Consider the following 21,311-nt stretch of genomic DNA (forward strand, 5'->3'; position numbering starts at 1 on the left):
CCACATCGCAGTTTATGTCAACTCCAACTCCCAACTTCTTAAACCAAAAAACTTGAAAGTTCATTGGAATGATATTTTATTCTTGTAACCTATCAAGAAATCATATTGGCTCTACATTCAAAATATATCCTAAACATGACCGTTACTCACTACTTCCATTGCTAATGCACCCTGGTCCAAGCTCCAATCACCTCTTGCCTGGAATACTCCAATAGCCTTCTCATGGCTCTCGCTTTTGGACTATTCTCAATACCAGTGTGACACCATTCAAATATGACAGACCAGGGGTGCCTGGGTGGCTCAGTCAGTTAAGCGTCCGACTTCAGCTCAGGTCACGATCTCGCCGTCTGTGAGTTCGAGCCCTGTGTCGGGCTCTGGGCTGATGGCTCAGAGCCTGGAGCTTGCTTCCAATTCTGTGTCTCCCTCTCTCTCTGCCCCTCCCCCGTTCATGCTCTGTCTCTCTCTGTCTCAAAAATAAATAAACGTTAAAAAAAATTAAAAAAAGTATGACAGACCATGTCATTCTGCTCAAGACTCTGCAGTGGTTTCCCTATTTCACTCAGAGTCAAAGCCAAAGTCGTATCTAGCCCTATATTCTCTAGTCCTTGATCTTACTCACATTCTCTCCCACACTCCCTCAGCTCCAGCCACACTGGTCTCCATGTAGTACCTGGAATATGTCAAGCATGTTCCTGAGTTGGCACGTTGTGCTGACTGTTCAGTCCACTAGAATGCTCCTTTCCTAGTTATATGTTTAATATCCTGACTTCTTTCAAATCTGTTTAAATCTCATCTTCTCATCTGACCACCCTGTTTAATACCACAGCCTATCTCTAACTACCTCTGGCACTCCTAATTCCCCTTACTCTTCTCTACTTTTTTCTTTTCCATAGCACTTGCCACCTTCTAATATTTTATAGTTTGCTTATTTATTATTTGTCATTCCCCTATCATCATCCAATAGAACTTTCCTCAATGATGGCAATGTTCTATATCTGCATTGTCTAATATAGTAGCACTTGAGCTGTTGAGCAATTTAAATGTGGCTAGTGCACACTTGTTGGGATGAGCACTGGGTGTTGTATGTAAGTGATGAATCATGGGAATCTACTCCCGAAGCCAAGAGCACCTTGTATACACTGCATGTTAGCTAATTTGACAATAAATTATAAAAAAAAATGTGGCTAGTGAAACTAAAGAACTGAATTTTTAATTTTAATTAATTTTAATTTATATTTTAATTTAAATAACCACATGCAGCTAGTGGCTATCATATCAAGAACAGCTCTAGAATCTGAGTGCCATGAGAGCAGGGAACTTTGTCTCATTCACCAAGATCTCCTAAACACCAGGCAGAGTGCCTGATGTACAGGTGCTCAATATAAATATGTTAATGAATGCATGATCAAAAGTCCAAGGCCAACTTTTCCAAGGCCTTGCAGTTTATCACTGGAAGAGATAGGGGCAGAACCCAGGAACTCATCACTTAGGAAAACCACCTCTTTCCCAGCATACCAAGGAAAGATCCAGAAGTCTGGACAGGTGCCTTCTGGCAGGTGTACCCTGTAAAGAAGCACAATGCCTAATCCTTGGCATCCTTGATTTTATAAATGCATATACACATGCATATAAATTGGGGAAATAAGCAATCTTTCCTGCATAAAATCTAAACCTCCAGTCCCTGCCAATACGTAACCAACTCAGTTCATTTGTGGCTATCATCAGAATTCAGGACAGACACTCTCCACCCTCATGGTCTTGCAGAAGAAGGCTAATATAAATCTATCAACTATTTCACTGTTCCAATGGTGAGGAAGATGAGGGAACGTTTTATCATTCACAGATGAAAAGGTTGAGGTCACAAAATATAAGGTTTTATGCAACTGCATCCTGGAAACTGAACAAAATTACCGAATAGCTGTGGAAATTCATGTGGTTTTGGCAGAATAAAAGTACAATATAGGAAATTAAATAACCATAGAGTGAATGATATTTTAAAAGCTATTTTGGAAATGAAATATAAAATCAGTCTTATGATACCAAATCAGGAGTTTCAAAGTGTTTTCTTCCAAAATCTTATTTTGAAGATTCATAAAACCAATGTTTTCTGTTGTACTAGGGTAGTGAAGAAGTTACAAGTGCTTTACTAAACTGCAATAAAACTAAGGATTAGCCAATACTCTGCTCATGTTATATGCTTAATTTCTTAGGTTCCTAACAAAAGTAGCAGATTGTTATGTCTGTACTTTCCTTTAAAATACTTCAGAATAGGTTTGTCCATCAATGTTCATAGCAGCATATTCATAATAGCCAAAAGGTGGAACCAACTCAAATGTCCATTGAGGGATAAATAGATAAACAAAGTGTGGTATATACATACAATGGGGTATTATTCAGCCTTCAAAAGAAATGAAATTCTTACACATACTACAAGATACATGAAGCTTGAAGACATTATGCCAAGTAAAATAAGGCAGACACAAAAAGAAAAACATTACATGACTCCACTTACATGAAGGACCTGGAGTAGTCAACTTCACAGAGAAAATAGAATGGGGAGTTATTGTTATTCTTTTATGGGTTCCTAGTTTGGGAAGATGAAAACGTTGTGGAGATGGGTGGTGGTGATGGATAACAACATAAATTCTAAAGAATAGCATACTTAAAAATGGTTAAAAGGGTAAGTTTTACATTATGTATATTTTACTACAATAAAAGAATAGGTCAATATGTGCAGTGTGATCCTATGTGGCTGTTACTTAGGTTAGGCTATAACCAGGTGCTGGGTTCATTCTAATCAAGAAAGCACAACATAGGGGTGGTCTTTCCAGTTAGCTACACAGGTTTGTCTTTTCTTTATTTCAATCCATAAGCAATGCTTTGCTAATTAACATAACTGAAAGTCACTAATGGGTTTTTTCATTGATGAAATTAATAGTCTGTCATGTAGCTTGGTGAATGTTAGAAATGGGCTCTCATTAGTGAAATTGAAACTCTTCATTTTATTTATATGTGGATTGGCAGAAATATTTTAGGGACACTCCCCACACTTGCTCCACAAAGGCATAAGAATTCAATTATGCCTGTGGCCTTTAGCCTCAGGGATGATGGTCTTGGCTAAATCTCTCAATAGTCCTATGCCCAGCGAGGAGCACCGGAAGATCCTGGATTTCTGATGATACTGGCCACAAGGGTGTCCAGATCCTGCCCCTGGAATCTTCACGATGGCCTCAGTGAATAATCTGTGCAAATTTGGGGTCAGAACACCAAAACTATAGAGTTCTAGAACAGACTCAAGTCTATAGAAATGGTCACATGAACTCTGTGTGTGGGTTTATTTGTTAATAAGTGTTTACTGAGTAGATGTTTTATATGTGTTTATATATTTGCCTGAGATTTCTGTTCGTTGTGACCTAGTAGTGAAGTTATCAGCTAAGTAGGAAACCTTTACCTCAAAACTTCTTCAGAGCCTACCAAGATTTACCAAGAAGAAACTGAGGGTCATCCATGACCAAATCAGTCCAGGTCAGTTGACAATCACAAACACAGAGGCCAGAGGGAAATTCTAGTGTCAAAGGACAAGGAAAACCAAACCAGAATCAGATTACTAATCCTGGGAATATGCAATGGATGGTAAACTATAACATTTACCTTCCTCTCTGATTTTAGAGATAAAAATCTGAGGCTCAGAAGTCATTGAGGATCTTTCCAAGTGCAAATGAATTTTATAAGCAGAAACTAAAGGGAAACCTTTGTTATTATCATTATTTAAGAGTTACCGGTTGTTGAGCCATTATCATGTGTGACACACTACTAGGTACTTTAACGCAGGATTGCTAATTTTCACAGAATCCTTGCAGAGTCAGTAGCATTGTCCCCAGTTTTCAGAGGAGGGGCTAAAGTTCAGAGAAGTCATGTCAGCAGATGTGGTCAGTGCCCCATTTGTGGCCCCATGACACTCAGCATTCTTCACTAGATGTCGGCATCCTACTACAAACAATCTCTCAGGGAGTGGAGCAGGCTAGAAGTCCTGGAGATGATGGCCCTTGGATCAGCCCTTGGCTAATGATGAAAGCTTTGTCCTCCAAACTGGCTACCTCTGAGGCATGTTCTACTGTCTCCCAGATCCCAAAGTTCACTCAGAGGCTTACAGGAGTAGCCTGCTCAATAACATACTGTTTATTAGCTTCCTTCCATTTTCTGACTCATTTCCTCAGTCCCCATCAGCGCTTCTTGGAATCACCTTTCAAATAAACTACCTGTCTCAAATCCTTGTCTCAGAGAATATTTTGGGGGAATGTACCCCAAAGTAACCCAGCCAGCTACCAGGTTGTGGAATTAGACAAATGAACCCAGGTATATCTGCATTTGAGGGTCGTACTGTTCTCCTACTTTACATATTTGAATTGCATCTTCCTTTTTTCCTAAGTAGAGAGAAAAGGAGAGAGTGGATATTACAGAAAAAACTCTTAAGTTTTCTAAACAGTTTGTTTGGTTAATATCTCAAGCTCTCATGTCCTCAAGAGTTTATACTCACGACTCTGCACCATAGCAATATGAAACAAATTATCCCAATGATGTTTAGTAATCTGATTAGTCAATGTGGCAGGTTGCAAAACAGCCCTCAAAGATGTCTACATTCTAGTCTCCAGAACCTATGAATGTTAACTCTATATGGCAAAAGGGAACTTTGCAGATGTGATGAAGTTAAGAATCTTGAGATTGGGAAATTATACTGGATTATCTGGGTGGATCTAATGTAAGCACAAAGGTCCTTATAAGAAGGATATAGGAGTCAGGGAAGAAGGTGATGTAATGGGAGGGCGGAGATTATACTGATGCGATTTGCAGATGAAGGAAGGGTCATGAGGTAATAGGAGCCACAAAAGGTAAGGAAATGGGTTTTCTCCTCAGATCCCCCCCCCAGAAGGCAACATCCCTGCTAATGCCTTAATTTTATCCCAGTGAAAACTGATTTCTGATATGTAATGTACACAACTGTAAGAGAAGAAATCTGTGTTGTTTTAAGCCACTAAATTTATGGTAATATGTTACAGAGGGGACAGGAAACAGTCAGCTAAGCAGTACTGGTGATAATAATAGTATGTAAATTAGGTAGTATTCATTCAGCCCTTACGATGTCTAAGCATGGTGCTGGGAATTCTATCGGATGTTCTAGCCTAATCCTCCCCAGAAGTCCTTTTGAGGGACTATTTTAACATTATTTTTTAAATGTTCATTTTTGAGAGAGAGAAAGAGAGAGAGAGAGAGAGAGAGAGAGAGAGTAGGGGAGGGACAGAGAGAGAGGGAGGTACAAAATCCAAAGCAGGCTCCAGGCTCTGAGCTGTCAGCACAGAGCCCAACGGGGGGTCAAACCCATGAGCTCTGAGATCATGACTCAAGTTGAAATTGGATACTTCACTGACTGAGCCACCCAGATGTCCCTTAAGGGACTATTTTTAATCTACTCATTTTCTGGACAAGGAAGCTGAGATTTAGAGAGGTTTAGAACTTCAAATCATAGCTAATACCTGAACTCGGGTCCGTCTGGGCCTGAAATCACGTTCCGACTAAAAACACCAGAGTCTTAATCCTTGGGATGGTGAGTGGAAGGAGGTAAGTGAAAGGACATGTGTCACCAGTGTCGCAGAGCAGCTGTCCCTCAATTATATGTTGAACAGAGGGGAACAGCCACACACAGGATACTGAGGTTGAACCTTGGCCTCACCCACTTTTCCTATCACAGAACCTCTTCCCTCTTCCCCTCCGTGCTTCTGGAAAAGGGTAACTTAACTCTAACAGGACCTGCTGGTTGGACGAGGACAATTTAGGAATTAGGTGTTTCACTTTTAAGGTCTTCTTAGCTTCTAACTTCTATCAGAATTGAGACAAGAAATTCCACCAGCAGCTTTCTTGAAATTGGGAGTGGCTTTGAAAACCCAGAAAGAAACACATCCTTCTTAGTTTTTTTCAGTTTGAGTGCAGTTTAATTCTCAAAACAAACAAAAAGCTCAAATGGTCACACTGATTCTAAAACAGAACAGGATTTAAGGGGCGCCTGCGTGGCTCAGTCGCTTAAGCGACCGACTTCAGCTCAGGTCATGATGTCGCAGTTCATGAGTTTGAGCCCTGCATTGGGCTCTGTGCTGACAGCTCGGAGCCTGGAGCCTGTTTCTGATTCTGTGTCTCCCTGTCTCTCTGCCCCTCCTCCGATTGTGCGTGTTCTCTCTCTCTCTCCCTTCCTTTCTCTCTCTCTCAAAAATAAATAAAAACACTAAAGAAAGTAAAAAAAATAAATAAATAAAAGGGAACAGGATTTGACTGATGCACACAGCTAGATGAGAAAAGCAGGAAGTAGGTTTATATACCTTTCCCCCTGTTTAACATCCAATATCTGAGAGAGAGAGACAGAGAGAGAGAGAGAGAGAGAGAGAGAGAGAGAATCACCAGTCAAATGAATAAATAGGGCCAAATAAATGAAGAAAGCAATATGTGGGAAGGAAGGCTAAGACAGTACTTTCACGTAAGGCTTGCATCTGTGTATTTTAATCATGTGCACTAATACCCACTTACATACTTGCAGGCCATTAGCAGTGATAAGGGGGCTTCTTTGTTTGAAACTTTGTAAAGCCAACCTTTACTCCAGGATAGTAAGTTTTCATTTTGCCTGTGCCATCTCTGACCTCCTGGAACTGACTTCTAGAACCCTATATGGCAGAGAATTAATGGCCAAATCAAGACTCAGCTGGAAAGAATGTGTGATTGATTAAGTGATGTCAGCTTTGGACTCAGAATAGGGGAGTTGTAGGAGTGCTGTGCATTTGCTGAAACCTTCAAAACAATTAACTGTGGGCAGAGCACACTGCCCAGATTGAAGACCATGCCATCATCTCTGAAACTATATGCTATGAATATGCAGTTTTCACTTCTGCTTCTTCCATAGTTTTCCTAACTGACAACCAGCAAATCTTACTTTTTGCTTCTAAGCATACTGAAAAACAATGACTTTAATTTAAGAATGTATTTGACAAGAAGTTCAAATCAAATGTCCATCAAGTTCTCTGAAGATAAGGAATATTATATGCACCAAGAATCATTAAAGACAATAAAGCTCTAACATTCCTTAACACAAGTGTTGTTGGGTATTACTCTAATAAAGTTTCTTTATCAGCTCAGTGAATGAATGGGCCTTTACTTCCCACATAATAATTCTGTGAAATGAATGCATACAATTCATAATAATTTAAATCAATTACAAATTTAACTTTAAAATCACCTCTAAAACTTACTTAGGAATGTTAAAAGAATTTTCTCACTTGTTTTGAAATTATCCAATAGGCAATCACTAGGTTTTATCTTTTTACCTATTCTTCCCAGGAACATATGGTGGTGTCATTCTATCAACCAAATTTCCCATTATAAGAAAACCAGCAGAATCAAAAGGCTACCCAGAATATTGTTTTCATCAATAATAATAATAATAATAATAATAATACCATCTTTTAAATAGCTCAAGTTTGCAACTGTTTAATCTATCATATCTACTTGATTTCTTAAAATGTTTATTTACTTTGAGAGAGAGAAAAAGCGTGAATGAGCAGGGGATGGGCAGAGAGAGAGAGAGAGAGAGAGAGAGACAGAGGGAGAGAGAACCCCAAGTAGACTCCACACTGTCAGTACAGAGCCCAACAGGGGGCTTAAGCTTATGAATCATGAGATCATAACGTGGGCCAAAATCAAGAGTCAGACGCTTAATGGACTGGGCCACTCAGGCACCCCTACTTGACTTAAAATAATTTTTTAAATTCTCTTATTTGAGAGAGAGAGAGAGAGAGAGAGAGCACACAACTGGGGGAGGGGAAGAGGGGGAGGGATAAAGAGAGAATCCTAAGCAGGGTCCATGCCCAGGGCACCCCTACATGGAGCTCAGTCTCACAACAGCAAGATCATGACCTGAGCCAAAGTCAAGAATAGGACGCTTAACCGACTAAGCCACCCAAGTGCCCCTTGATTTTTATTTAATATATGTTCTACAGCATTATTCCCAAATTATAGATATTAAGTGAGGTTACTGAATAAATGGCAGAGCTAGGACACAAACCCCAAACACTGTGACTAAGTCCATACTCCCATGCCTGATCTGCCTGGTTTCTATTACATCACCATGTGATTCTCTGGCCTGAGATAAACCCATTTCCCTATCGCCCCATGAGAAATCCCCCCCTCTACTACTTCTCTCTTCTTTTTTCCTAGCTCAGACTGCCTCCCCTTCACCTCCACCTATTTGAGGTCTACAACTCCTCATGGCTCCCCTCATCTCTGCCATCTTTATACATTTTTGCTATTCTTGCTGAACTCCTTCCATGCTTACATTTTCAATACTTATTGATATATTCCTCCATGCTGTTTGATGTCCATTCGTTAAACAACTAATTCTTGAAGGTCCTCAGTGAATAAGGCTTCTTCTTGTGGAGTTTACGTTACAGCTGGGGTTCCTGCTTTTAGTATTTACATCTGGATTTTTAAGATCCTTTGCAATGGTAACTCCACTTGTGATTTCTCTGTCTATGGAGGAGCAATGTAATTTCAATGTTGTGTAGCTTATCACTAAATTAATAAACGGTGCCCTGGTGGTGTAAGTATATAGGTAGCTAATATCAGGTGACTAGACAGGTAAACTTACTTGAGATACCAACTCACTCCATTCTCCTCTAATTTTTTTAACACTGGGAAATCTACATTACCATTGAGTAAGGTACTTTTGGAATTCTCTAAGTGAGAACTTGTAAAGGAATTGTAAGGGGGAAATGCCTGGGGATTGGTTTCCTGTATATGCTAAAATCAAGATCCAAAATATCCATTTCTCAGAGATATGCCCGGAAAGACCCACTACACATGGGAACAACATTTTAAGAGGTTTTGAATTACTGTGCTCATTAATATGTTTTTTCCTTCCTTTGATCTTTTCCTTGAGGACAACTGGAGCTGTACTTACAACATTTCAAGGGTGGTGAGAATTTAGAACTAGGAAAAATCACTTGCTCAGAAAAACATATTTTAAAACTTTTTATTATAACCAAAATGAACAAGGGTGGAGTTGAACTCACCAAAACAAAACACCGTTCCCTTCCAAGTCTGATAGGAAGTAATCAGAGAACGAGCTTTAGGACTTCTTCCAGAGAATTCATCATAGAAAATTTAGTGTCTCGGGTGTTTTAAAAACTTGGTTTAAAAAATACTTGGTTTCTGTGTTAAATTAAACTTATATATTTAATGTGCCTAAGGCAGTTTCCTCCATAAAGTTTCTCCCTGAATTTTGCAAACACACACACACACACACACACACACACACACACACCCCTCATGTTACAGAGTTAGTTTGCATGTCTCCCTTGAAGAATCATGAGATACCAATGGCTGTTTTAGGACCCGATTTGCATAAATATCCCTTTTCCCTATTTGAGGACAGGTGAAGAGACTCTTGCCAACTCTTCTAGCTACTTAAGATCAAACTTCCTCCAGAGGACAGCCAGATGCACTCAGATAGTATAGGAGCTCACCTTGTGCCAAGGAACACAGTGAATTTGTGTCATGCCTTACGACACAATCTAAAGAGAATCTTAGTACTAAGCAGGGGTATAACACTGGGTAATGCTATCTAGACTTATCTCTCAAAATTAATTCTAGAGATGTTTCTCAAAGATCTTAAAAAACATAATGACCCTGGAGGAATAAGAAAAATTTTCTATAGAGAGCTAATGTCTAGAGCTGGTGTGGAGAGGGAAATACACCTTCTCTCTCAAGAACCTAGAAGCAGTCTGGGAGGGAAAAAGGCATTGGAGAAGGCCTCTTGAAATTGATGTTATGACTGGCCCCACTACACTAAGCATCTTGAGAGCACAGACTGTCTTGTCCATGACTGACTCCCTAGGACCTAGGACAGTGATTGCCTCATTAACGTTTTATAGCCGAATTGAATGGAAAGCAGCTGCAGAAAATGATAAAATAAAAAAGTGGGCAGTGCAAAGTTGGGAAGACTGTATTATTTGTGTATTCCATGTTCTCTCCACCAATCTATTATGAGGCCCCAGTGATATCTGAGAGAGAAGAGTAGAGAAACTTTAAAAATACAATAACTGGAATAATGAAGAGGATAAAGGCTGTGATAGAGTCAATGCTATGTGTTCACCAAACCATTTTTCTCCTGGAGACACAAGAAGGCTCCATTTCCTAGCTTCCTTACACCTAGACAGGGCTACGCAACTAGTCCTGGACAATGGCTTTTGGGCAGGAGTCACATGTGCTACTTCAAAGCCTGGCTGTAAAAACCTCTCTTGTAATCTTCCAAGTCTCTCCTTCTCTCCCTCCTTCCCTCCCTCCCTCCCTCCTTCTCTCTCTCTCCCCCGCTTCATTGTTTGACCAAATACAGAGGTACAGAGGTGTCATTTGAAGACATTAAGTGTCTAAAGTCTTAGGGCACATCAAGGCCAGTAGATGGAAAAAGTCTGATTACCTGAATAACTGTGTAGTATACAACATCCCCTCCCAAATACTGATCCCCACTGGCCTGTGTCATGAGCGAGAACTAATGTTTATTTGTTAAGTCATTGTGATGGGGCTGTTTGTTATAGCTGCCAACATTACATATGCTAACTAATACAGAAACCATTCGATTCTGTGTTAGTTATAGGGACACTGAACCCTCTGATTCCTAAAGGAGAGCAGGACTGGAAAATGGGGATTGCTAGAAAATGTGGGTGCACATTTGTATATGTAAATTCTAAATCAAATGCAATTTATGAAGCATTTTCCACATGCAAGATATCAAATAAATAGCAAGTTATTTTCGATTTCCATAGCACTTGTCAGTTTTATCATTTATCATATTTTGTCTACTTATTTTTTAACATGAAATTTATTATCAAATTTGTTTCCATACAACACCCAGTGCTCATCCCAAAAGGTGCCCTCCTCAATACCCACCACCCACCTGGTCTACTTATTAAGGTATGTTCATACCTTATTTCCCTTTCTAGGTGGTAAACTTAAAGGAAGGGCTATATTTTATTCAAAGGCCTAATTCAATCACAAAGTCCAGTTCACTTTTGAACAATGAGGGGTGGGGTTTGGGGTTCCAAACCCCCCTGCAGCTGAAAATCTGCATATAACTTTTGCTTCCTCAAAAATTTTACCACTAATAACCTACTATTGACTGGAAGCCTTGCCAATAATGTAAATGGTCAACTAACACATAATTTGTATGTTATTCAGATTATGTACAGTATTCTTACAGTAAAGTAAGCTAGAAAAAAGAAAATGATATTAAGAAAATCATAAGGAAAATATATTTATGGTGTTTTATATCTACTGTATTTATGGGAAAAAACTCATGTATAAATGGATCCACACAGCTCAAACATGTGTTGTTCAAGGGTCAATTGGAGATATATAATAAGTATTTTGAATTGATTTCCCAGGCTTTCTCTCTCAAAGAGTAATAAATGGAATAAGGTTGATGAAGTACGTGGAAAATATTTACCCTGTTGTTTTTGTACTCTAGGCTAGTACTCTATGTGTTCAAATCCTGACTCCAATACTAATATGCTATATGACTTGGCTAAGGTACTTACCTCTCTCATTATCAGTTTCCTCATCCATTAAATGAGATTATAGTAAGATAATATATGTAAAACATTTAGAAAGTGCCTACCATATAGTAAGTATTCAATAAATATAATCATCATCACTACAACCCCCACCATAATTTCACTAGAAAATTGCTGATAATATTTGTTATTTTAAACAGGTATAGTAAACCCAAATGCCTTTAGGGTCCAGGTTGGTAATGTAAGTGAGATAAAGTAAAAGCAAAATGTGGAGTTCAGAACTAGGTGGTAAGAAAAATAAGAGGCCTATTACTATATATTACTATATATATAGGAAGATATATACACACAGTAATATATAGTAATATATATGGTGTATATATAATATATATAGTATATATATGGCGTATATAGCAATATATGGGAATATGTATGGTGTATATATATTCCTAAATATATAGTAATATGCTATATTACTATATATATATAGTAATATGCTATATTACTATATATATATAGTAATATATAGTAAATATATAGCAATATATTTATGAATATATATGGTATATATATCATATATACAGATACTATGATTAACACTATGTTAAAGGTTTGCTAGGAGAATATAAAGAATGGGTGCCAATCAGCCATAATGATTACTAACATTTCCTGAATGAGCACGTTAAGATGTTAGTATATGAACTAAGCCTTGAAAGATAAGAAGTCAGCCATAAGGATTAGAAAGAAGTAATGTTAGAAGCAGAGGGAACAGCATATGAAAGGAAGAATTGTGAGATAATTTGGTGTTTTGAAGGAACTTCTGGTAGGGTGTTATGCTGGAGTAAATGTCCACATGGAAATCTGGTCGGAGAGCAGGCTGCAGAGTTTGGCAGGTGGCAGGTTATGAAGGACATTATATGCCATGCTCAGAAGTTTGCCTAGAAAGCAATGGGAAGCCACATTTTAAGAAGATAACTAGAAGCAGTGTACTAATGAGAAAGTTTTAGTGCCTTAACTAAAGTAATAGCACAATGAATAGAGAAAAGGCTACATTCTGAAAGTAGAATTAGCATATCTTGGGAATCAATTGAGTGGAAAGGGCTGAATGAGGAAGAAAGGTCTAAGTCAATGCAAAGCTTTTAGGTTTGTGTGACTAGGATGATAATTTTCTATTCCTAGAGGTGGACTGGAACGAGAACGGGATAAAAGTTCAGCTCTGGTCATGTTGAGTTTAAGCACCTACTGACCATCCACATGGTAATGTTGACTACATGGATTTTAACACCCAGAGATATAGATTTGGGAACTTCCAGAGCTCTCTTTTAGGGACACTGAGCTAACTAAGAAGAGAAGAATCCAAGCATGACACCCTATCACATACTAACACTTAAGAGACTAGCACACGGAGAGGAACCTGAAAAGGAACGGGAAGAGGGCGGTGCAAAATCAGGGAAGAGAAGTGCATCAAAGCTAAAGAAGTAAAGAGTATTAAAATGTGCATGGGGCTCACCTGTGTCAATGCTTCAGGAAAATCAAGTAAGGAAAGGACCCATTTGACTTGGCCAAAAACCAAATGAGTCCTTGGTGGGTAGTCTTGGTGGACTGCTTCAGGTGGAATTCAGACTGCAGTTGAGAAAAGGAGTCAGTGGTTGGAGACATGCTTGGCTGCAAAGAAAAAGACCTGGAGGACCATGGAGTCATGTGAAGGTGCTCACATTTTTTTTAAATGGAAAAGACTTGAGAATATTCTATATTCTAAAGGGAAAACATTAGTGAAGAGAATTGAAACTATAGAAAAGAAATAATTGCCAGTTTGAGGGGCTTGAGAGTGTAGAAGTTAGAGGACCCAGAACATAATCCTGGAGAAGAAAAGGAATATAGATCCTATTGTACCCAAAAGGGAGAGTGGGAATAGATGGATAATGGACTGCCTTTTGCTGAGCAAGGAAGGAAATGGAGGGTGGCAGAGGAGTTCAGTGGTGGTAGTTTGGGAGAGGAACTGACTGAGGACATACAGAAGGGGGCCTCACTGAGGTCCCAGCTAAGGTTGGAGGCCATGAATTTGCACCAAGTTAGTGGTGTATGTGACTTTTTCAAGAAGCCTTGTTTTCGAGTATAGATGAGGCAAAGAAGGCAGATGAATGACTTGATCCAAGACGTCCGGACATCAGAGGAAAAAGCTTATGCTCAGGAGCTGTTTAGTGATTTCCTCAGCCTGAGATTTCATTATGAGTCTGAACAATTTGCAAAACTGCAAATCATCTGAGATTTTCCCAAAGCCATGTTGAATACTAATTCATCTAGATAGACAGTGTAACCTGCAAGGGAATTGGAGCCTTTAAACTCAATTCTCTCTTGACACTTGAGAAATGAATGGAGAATTATGTGTCCAATTCTTAATCCTTGGAGGGCCAAGCACAAAAGTGTTTTATAAGAGTTATCAGAGCAGAGTTTTGTTCTCAGAATGCTCATTCTGAAAAAAATTAGAAATTAGAAAAAAAAAAAAGGAGCAAGGAGGCTTTCACATACTTCTAAGAGGAAAAGGAGGGGGCATTCCCTACCTTTATGAAGCCTCATACCTTATGGAACTCTAGGTACTGGCTATGACAAGCCTTTACATTTAAAGTAGAAGGCAAAGAAAAAGCAGACAAATGGCTTCCCTTAAAGATTTCATATTCTATTTTTTTAAGTTATTTTCCTTTTCTTGTTCCACTGAAGGATTATGTACAAATCTATACCCAGTAGAAGCAAAGTGGGTTTTTTTTAATGTTTTATTTTATTTTTGAGAGAGAGAGTGAGAGAATGAGCAGGGGAGGGGCAGAGAGAGAGGGGGGAGACAGAGGATCTGAAGTGGGCTCTGTGCTGACAGCAGACAGCCCGATGCAGGGCTCGAACACATGAATAGCGAGATCATGATCTGAGCTGAAGCTGGTTGTTTAACCAACTGAGCCACCCAGGTGCCTCTAAAGATTTCATATTCTAACTGGTGGCTTAACCTCTCAGGAAGCTTAGTCCTTACAAAGAATACAGATAAGAGGAGGGACTCCTGTCCTCTTTGCCCAGGGTAATAAGCATCAAGCATAAGTTCAATCTCCATAGTTGTCTATGCCACTCATCGGGCACAACTGGATTCCTTCCCACACGTCTTGAGGAAGGATCCCTCTCTACTATTTCTGCAGAAGTGCCTGTTGGACAGGAATTCCCCCCACCATACCCTGACACCATTTCATGTTTATGTGAAAATGAACATTTCATAGGCTTTAAAAACCTTATGATTCTGAGGATAGCCACAGCTGACAAGAGATTTCTGACAGATTTAAAAGGTAATGGGTTTTCTACTAGTTTCAGCCTGCCTATATTCCCTTTTGTTATGAATGAATAAAACTTTCTGGACCATTAACTGCCTTTCTTCATAATTTTAGCAGCCCATAATTTCAGTATTGTGTGTCAATATAGGTGCAATACATACATAAACAAATCATAAAATGGTAGGAATCATGTGTTTTGTTGATTTTGGTTCCAGAGGTATTCAGGATAACTGCAGATTATCTGGGATGGTAGTAAATTCAGATGGGCCTGATATTTTATATCCATCCATCTATCCATCCATCCACGCATTCCACCCATTTCTCACTTGAGTAGACTTTGGAAAACCATTTCATTCCCCTTGCTCTTCCTTATAATTCCCCTACTGACCCACTGCTTCATGGAGAGGAGTCTCTACTCACCCTTCTCACTGTTCCTAAATCCCTACTTCCCAAGTTCATAAGTGATAGGGCCATGCAACTCGAGATCAGATGAACTAATCATAAACAAACAATGGCAAAGCAGAAAATTAATCTTAAAAAAAAAAACAACACAGCACCTACAAAGAGAACCTGAAATGTTCATGGCAAAAAAACATACTCTTCCTGGTTTGCCCTTCCTGCAGATAAGATTAAGATATCCAGCTACAGAATTGTACCTCTTCCTGAGAACACCCAATCTAGAGCAAATCCCTGCTTTCTTGGACCCCACCTCAAACTCTGTCCTAATGCAAACCCAAATGTCTCAAGTCCTTTTTAACATCTTTGACTGAGATGCCCCATGATTTCTCATGGTGTATGTCCTCTCCCACTGCAATGAGTAATAAACCTGCCTTGTTCAACTGCATATGCCTTCCTGGTCTTTGACAAAGCAGAAGTTATAGGGACTCTTGGGGCACTCTGGTCTGATGTGAAGTGTACACAGTGTTTGAAAAGAATGAGGTGGGTAAAGAAATGAAAGAGGTGACTCTAGTGAGGGTGGACAAGGATGTTTCCTTTCAAAAATCCTAATTCCAAAGAATCTCTTGAGAACTTTCCCGCATTCAGCTCCTTTCTCTTGCATGAAGTCTAATATGGAGGCACCCACACACTGACTCATGATTGGGAAGACTTTTGTGGTTAAACCTGACTTTTTATCCCATACATTATTCTAGGCCAGCTCAGCAGCTGTTTGTTATTTTCAGTGAGTCAAATATGGTTGACCTTCTAGGTTCTGAGTGTGGGAAATGTAAGATCTCCAAGGGTACCAGTTAGAGGGTGGTTTAGAAATGTGACATGTAATATGCCATCTCAATATCTTTATAGAAATGAATTGAGACGGGATGAAGGTAAAGTAGAAAGTTAAGGAGAAAGTCTCTGAGGAGGTGGTTTTACAAACCATCATTTAAAACCAAGGGAAATTATTATAAAACATAAGGAAAATGCTGGGTTTTCTATGGGTGTTTGGTTTCTGGAAATCTGTTACTTATATAACTACAGGACCATGTAGAAATTAGTTTATTTTTACAAGTTGTGCCTCTGTATTTGTCAGAGTCTTGGTATTATGGGGGTAGAAGGCAAAGATGATTATCTCTACTCATACACTAGAAAACTGAGTCATGGCAATAAGTCTCTCAACACTGCAAAAGCTTCATCAACAGGGCTCTGGAACTCACCCAGGTCTTCCCACTCTAGAGTGCTCTCAGCATCACCAAACTGCTATTCATCCCAAGTAGCCCAGTTGTTATTCCTTTGGTTCTGAAATCTGATAACATTATTAAATCTGGGAAAACACTGACTAGATCATGCAATTCTTAGGTAGTTACAGTAAGTCGATGCTGTTTGAACACATGAACAAGGACCCAGAACCCCTGCCTTTCCTCAAAGGATGGTTCCTGGACATCCTACATCTTAGTCATAAGGGGACTTATGGGGAACTTAAGAAAAATGAAGATTCTGGGTCCCAACCCAGATTTACTACATTAGTGTTTCTTAGTATGGGACTCAGGAATCTGTACTAAGTTTAACAGGCTTTACAAGAGATTCTTAATTATATTATTTGAATACCACTGGTCCAGGGTAAGTAAGTGTTTGCAAAAGGCCAAAGTTAAAGAAAGGATCAACACCCCCAACCCCTATTGATGTTGAGTTAAATACACATAAGGGTTAGGGTAGTGTTGAGAAGGAAAAAGTGGCAAATGTTTCATTCAGGAATCATCATGCAAAAATTTGAGAAGGAGCCCTCTTAGCTTTTAATAACTACAAAATAAATACATCTACAGCAGTAAGGGTTTCAATGTGGGGTTTTTTTTTTCCAGATCTTGCAACAAAACTGCTATTCTTATGCTCATGGGGGATGAGGGGATACCCCTGTACTAATAGCAAATGAAAAGGATCTAGTAGACCATTCTGATGTTAGAATCAATGGCTTTAGGTCTGGTCTTGTTTAAGGGGAAAACTAAGGATTATATCATGGATCATTAAAATTGCTTCTAGTACTGTGGTTTTAGGAAAGAAGCAGACATACAGCAAGGGTAGACAGAATCAATGTGATTTTCTTAATAGCAATGGCTGTCTACGTATCTTGGGAGTGGTAATATTATAAATTATTATCTTTAAAATTTTTTAATGTTTATTTATTTTTGAGAGAGAGAGAGAGAGAGAGGCAGAGAGAGAGGGGGTCAGAAGATCCGAAGCCAGCTCTGTCAGCACAGAGCCCAATGCGGGGCTCAAACTCATGAACCTTGAGATCATGACCCAAGCTGAAGTCAGACATTCAACCCACTGAGCTGCCCAGGCACCCCATACTATCTTTTTCCATAGAAGGGTTACCTTTAAAAGTTATTTCACGTATAGCTTAGACTTTATATTTTATGGCTAAACAATATATTCCTTTTCTAATAGTTTTAATCAAGCTGTTCTTTTAAGTGATCTATGGCTAAAATTAATCAAGTTGGATGAAAATAATGCTACAAACCAGTCAGTTACTCAAAGTAGTATTGTTTTAAAGATTTTTTTTTTTTTTTTTAGCAATCTCTACACCCAATGTGGGGCTAGAACTGAAGATCAAGAGTCACTTGCTTTACTGACTAAGCCAGCCAGGCACCCCCGCAACCCCAAGTAGCATTTTTAAAACTAGGTCTTATGTTCTGAACGCAAAAATCTCTTGCAAACTAATAAATGCAACACAAGGGAGTGAAGGGCTCCTGTGGTAACAGAGTTAAGAGAACCATCAGCCTCTAGCGCTTGATCTCAATTATTCTAATTTTCACTGTTGGAACCGATGTTTAAGTTCTTCAACAGTTGCATAACATTTGAAAAGTCAGTAAAATCACATGCTGGCTTGTAAAAAGCCATCCTAGGTTATTCACTCTATAATAAGTAAGCAAACTGCATACAATTTCTCTTTACAAAATCTCATTTGGGAGTTGAATGCAGTACAGAGAACCAGACAAGAGGTATTAAGTGAAGCCAGCGAACCTTTTGCTTCCTTTTCCCAAATGGTCGTCTTAGACACAGATGTTTAAAATGTGCTACAGATGTGTAAATCAAGGTAGATGGCTATTTATAAAATTAAAATGCCACTGACCAAAAATGAAATATGTACCATTTTTACCCCACTACCAGCTTGGCAACTAGTTTGGTGAAAATTAACTATACTTGTGTGAAATTTATTACCACTGTGTTCATTAGTACCATTTCTTTTTTACCACTAATATTTTTACCACAAATACACAGTAATGAGATATTGTCAAAGGAGTAAATACTTTCTTTTCCGAAATCTTATTTTGAAAAGAATGGATGGGGGGGCGGTGGAGCTCATTTTCTCTTTCTTTTTCTTTGTTTTTAACTTCTGTTTGGATGTAAAATGTTTAATAAGTGGAAATCAAATATCCTTTGATGACAAAGAAATTTCCAATATGATCTTATAAACTGTGCTTACGTATCACCAGGACAAAATAATAACTATAGGTATTTCAATTTAAAATTTGATCAAGTGCTCTAAATGATGTATCACTTCTTTTTAAACCAGGTACTGCAAAGGGGCACTTTTTAAAACCAGGTACAGACTATGGATATAAAATATCCCACGTTAGCAATAAACTTTTGTATTTTTTAGTGAGATCTTTTCAAATTAATCTTTCAACACTCATATTGAGAAATCCCAGTTCTTGTCAGTTCTCAAATTTAATGACAGCCTTTTGCATTTGTGATGTTGAGGATTAGAATAAGGTAATGAATTCACACACTCAGCTAATTCAGTTTACCTTCAGTCCACAGAATTAATGCAACTGGATTCCTAGTGGGAAAGCCTTTTAAATTTAAAATTCTGTTTTGGATTTCTTAATTTACTACTCAAGGTGTAATGCTAATTACCATTACAACAAAAGATTAAAACAAAGAGAAAAGACTGCTCGACTCTTCCGGGTGGTGAGGACTGTGGTTAAGCAGGGGTGAACACCCTAGCCCTCAGCTGTAAGGCAGGGTTGAAAGGCAGCAACCTCAGTGAACAGCGCCTGGGAAAGGTGTTCTCAGCCAGGCAAGCTGACTACTGCAGCTAGGAGCCACAGGCTGTCTTGATTTCCCTTCATTTTTTCACAGTGCAAGACCATTCCTTCTGTCCCATGTAATTTGCAGCCATTATCATAGATATTAGATGTGGAAAGACTTGGCAGGTCACCTAATTCCCCAGCCCTTCGCACAGAATGCCCCTGTTGAATATTTATGAGGCAGTTGTTAGCTGGTGGAAACCAGCCTATTAGCAATCATGGTCATTTACCACTACCTGGGGGCAAACAACATCAAAAGAGCCTTTAAACAAAACCATAAGTGGAAAAAAAATAATGAAGGAATGTCATATTCTAGGCATTTGACTAATGGTCAGATAATGAGATTTATTAAAAACTTCCAGAGAAGCTAGATTCCTCTTACGTTTGGGGATCAGTTGAAAAGGCTCTCAACAATACCTGATGGTGGCTCTTTACTTTTGTGTAGGAAAATCTCAAAATAGGCTCTTCCCATGCCAGAGACAGAGCATGCTTCAAAAGCCAACCCGAAGGATTCTTGATTTAGGTACCATAAATTTAATTAATACAAGACAGCACAGTGTATACTTGATTAACATAAGACAACATTCTTAGTATTGCTCTGAACAGCGGGAGTTTTGAGACATTTTAAGCTGGCTACCAGGCAGAAATTGGAGAGAGTATCTAGCATTATTTGATATATGGGATAATTTAGACACAAATCCAGATAAATCAGGCCCCAAGTGGATTTGTGTGTATGAAGCTGGGTGTGTGTCTTCGATGAATCAGGCTGCATTGATTGCAAAGCCTCCGTGAACTAAGAAGCTGCCACTCCTCACTGTTTTCAGCATCACCCCAGGGATGTAAAGACAGCTGAGAAGGAAAACAGGCTTGCAGTCAAACAGAGCTGGGGCGGGTCTGCACTGCACTTCATACAAGTTAGGTAGGGGCTCCTAGTGGGTCTTAGCCTCAGTTTCCTCCTCTGTAAAATAGAAATAGCAGTATCTACTCATATGGACATTAAGAAGAGAGGATAAAATAGTGAATGTAATGCATTTAGTACCATGCAGGTCATCAATAAATACTGGCCTCCCTTGCCCTTCTGAGCATTCTATAGTTGCATTTATATGTTCATTTCTAGAAGACAGATTATTTAGGCCTACAGCAGAAATTTATTACAGGTAAATTTGCATGGCTGTAAATGCAATCAAATTTTCAAAATATTTCTAACCCACTGAACAGTAGAACAGGGTTTTAAAGTGCCAAGCAATTAAAATTGCTTCCTTCACATACCCTTGAGTTTAATAGCAAACCAACGCAAAATTTAATGTTGGAGAAGAGGCACGCTCATGCATCCTGTTTTCTTCATTTGAAGGAAATGGGAGCCTAGGATCTAACAACTTCCTCTCTCCTGTAGAATTCTCCAAGCTCCTCAAGCTGCTCCTTCCTCTTCAAGAAACTAAAGAATTTGTAGGTCACTTCCTCTTTTCTTCAATATGGTGGTGATTCATTTAGATATTAAGGATAATTAAGCATTACAACACACTTGATATTTAAATATTAAGAAACACCATTAACCACCATGGATGAAACTACCATTGACTTTAACCTCGTTCTCAACTTCTTTCTCTCCTAGTTCTTCTTTTAGCCATTAAGTAACTCCCTTAAGGTAGCTCTTCTAGAATTCATTTGATTATTCATAATATTAATAAAATATGCTCACAATGTCCAAAAGCAGTACCCCTCTCTTATTTTATTTTTTAAAATGTTTATTTATTAATTTTGAGAGAAAGAGAGAGAGGCAGAGAGAGAAGGAGAGAGAGAGAGAAAAATTCCAAGCAGGCTCCACACTGTCAGCGCGGAGCCTGAGGAGGGGCTCAATCCTACAAACCACG

General features: G+C 38.9%; 1 protein-coding gene across 5 annotated transcripts in view; it reads right to left on the reverse strand.

The window, feature by feature from the left end:
• The window catches only part of CPQ (carboxypeptidase Q), a 483,553-nt gene that overhangs the window by 64,878 nt on the left and 397,364 nt on the right, over positions 1–21,311 (reverse strand). Inside the window, exon 8 of one of the 5 annotated variants that reach the window (XM_053208530.1) lies at positions 3,438–3,565. The exons of the other annotated variants lie outside the window; for them this stretch is intronic. Within the exon in view, the coding sequence (XP_053064505.1) occupies positions 3,471–3,565 (95 nt within the window). The 3' untranslated portion in view covers positions 3,438–3,470. Of the gene's footprint in view, positions 1–3,437; positions 3,566–21,311 lie in introns of those variants that run through there. 5 annotated transcript variants of the gene reach the window in all.

Source organism: Acinonyx jubatus, chromosome F2 (genome assembly GCF_027475565.1).
Source record: "Acinonyx jubatus isolate Ajub_Pintada_27869175 chromosome F2, VMU_Ajub_asm_v1.0, whole genome shotgun sequence".
Lineage (NCBI taxonomy): Eukaryota > Metazoa > Chordata > Mammalia > Carnivora > Felidae > Acinonyx > Acinonyx jubatus.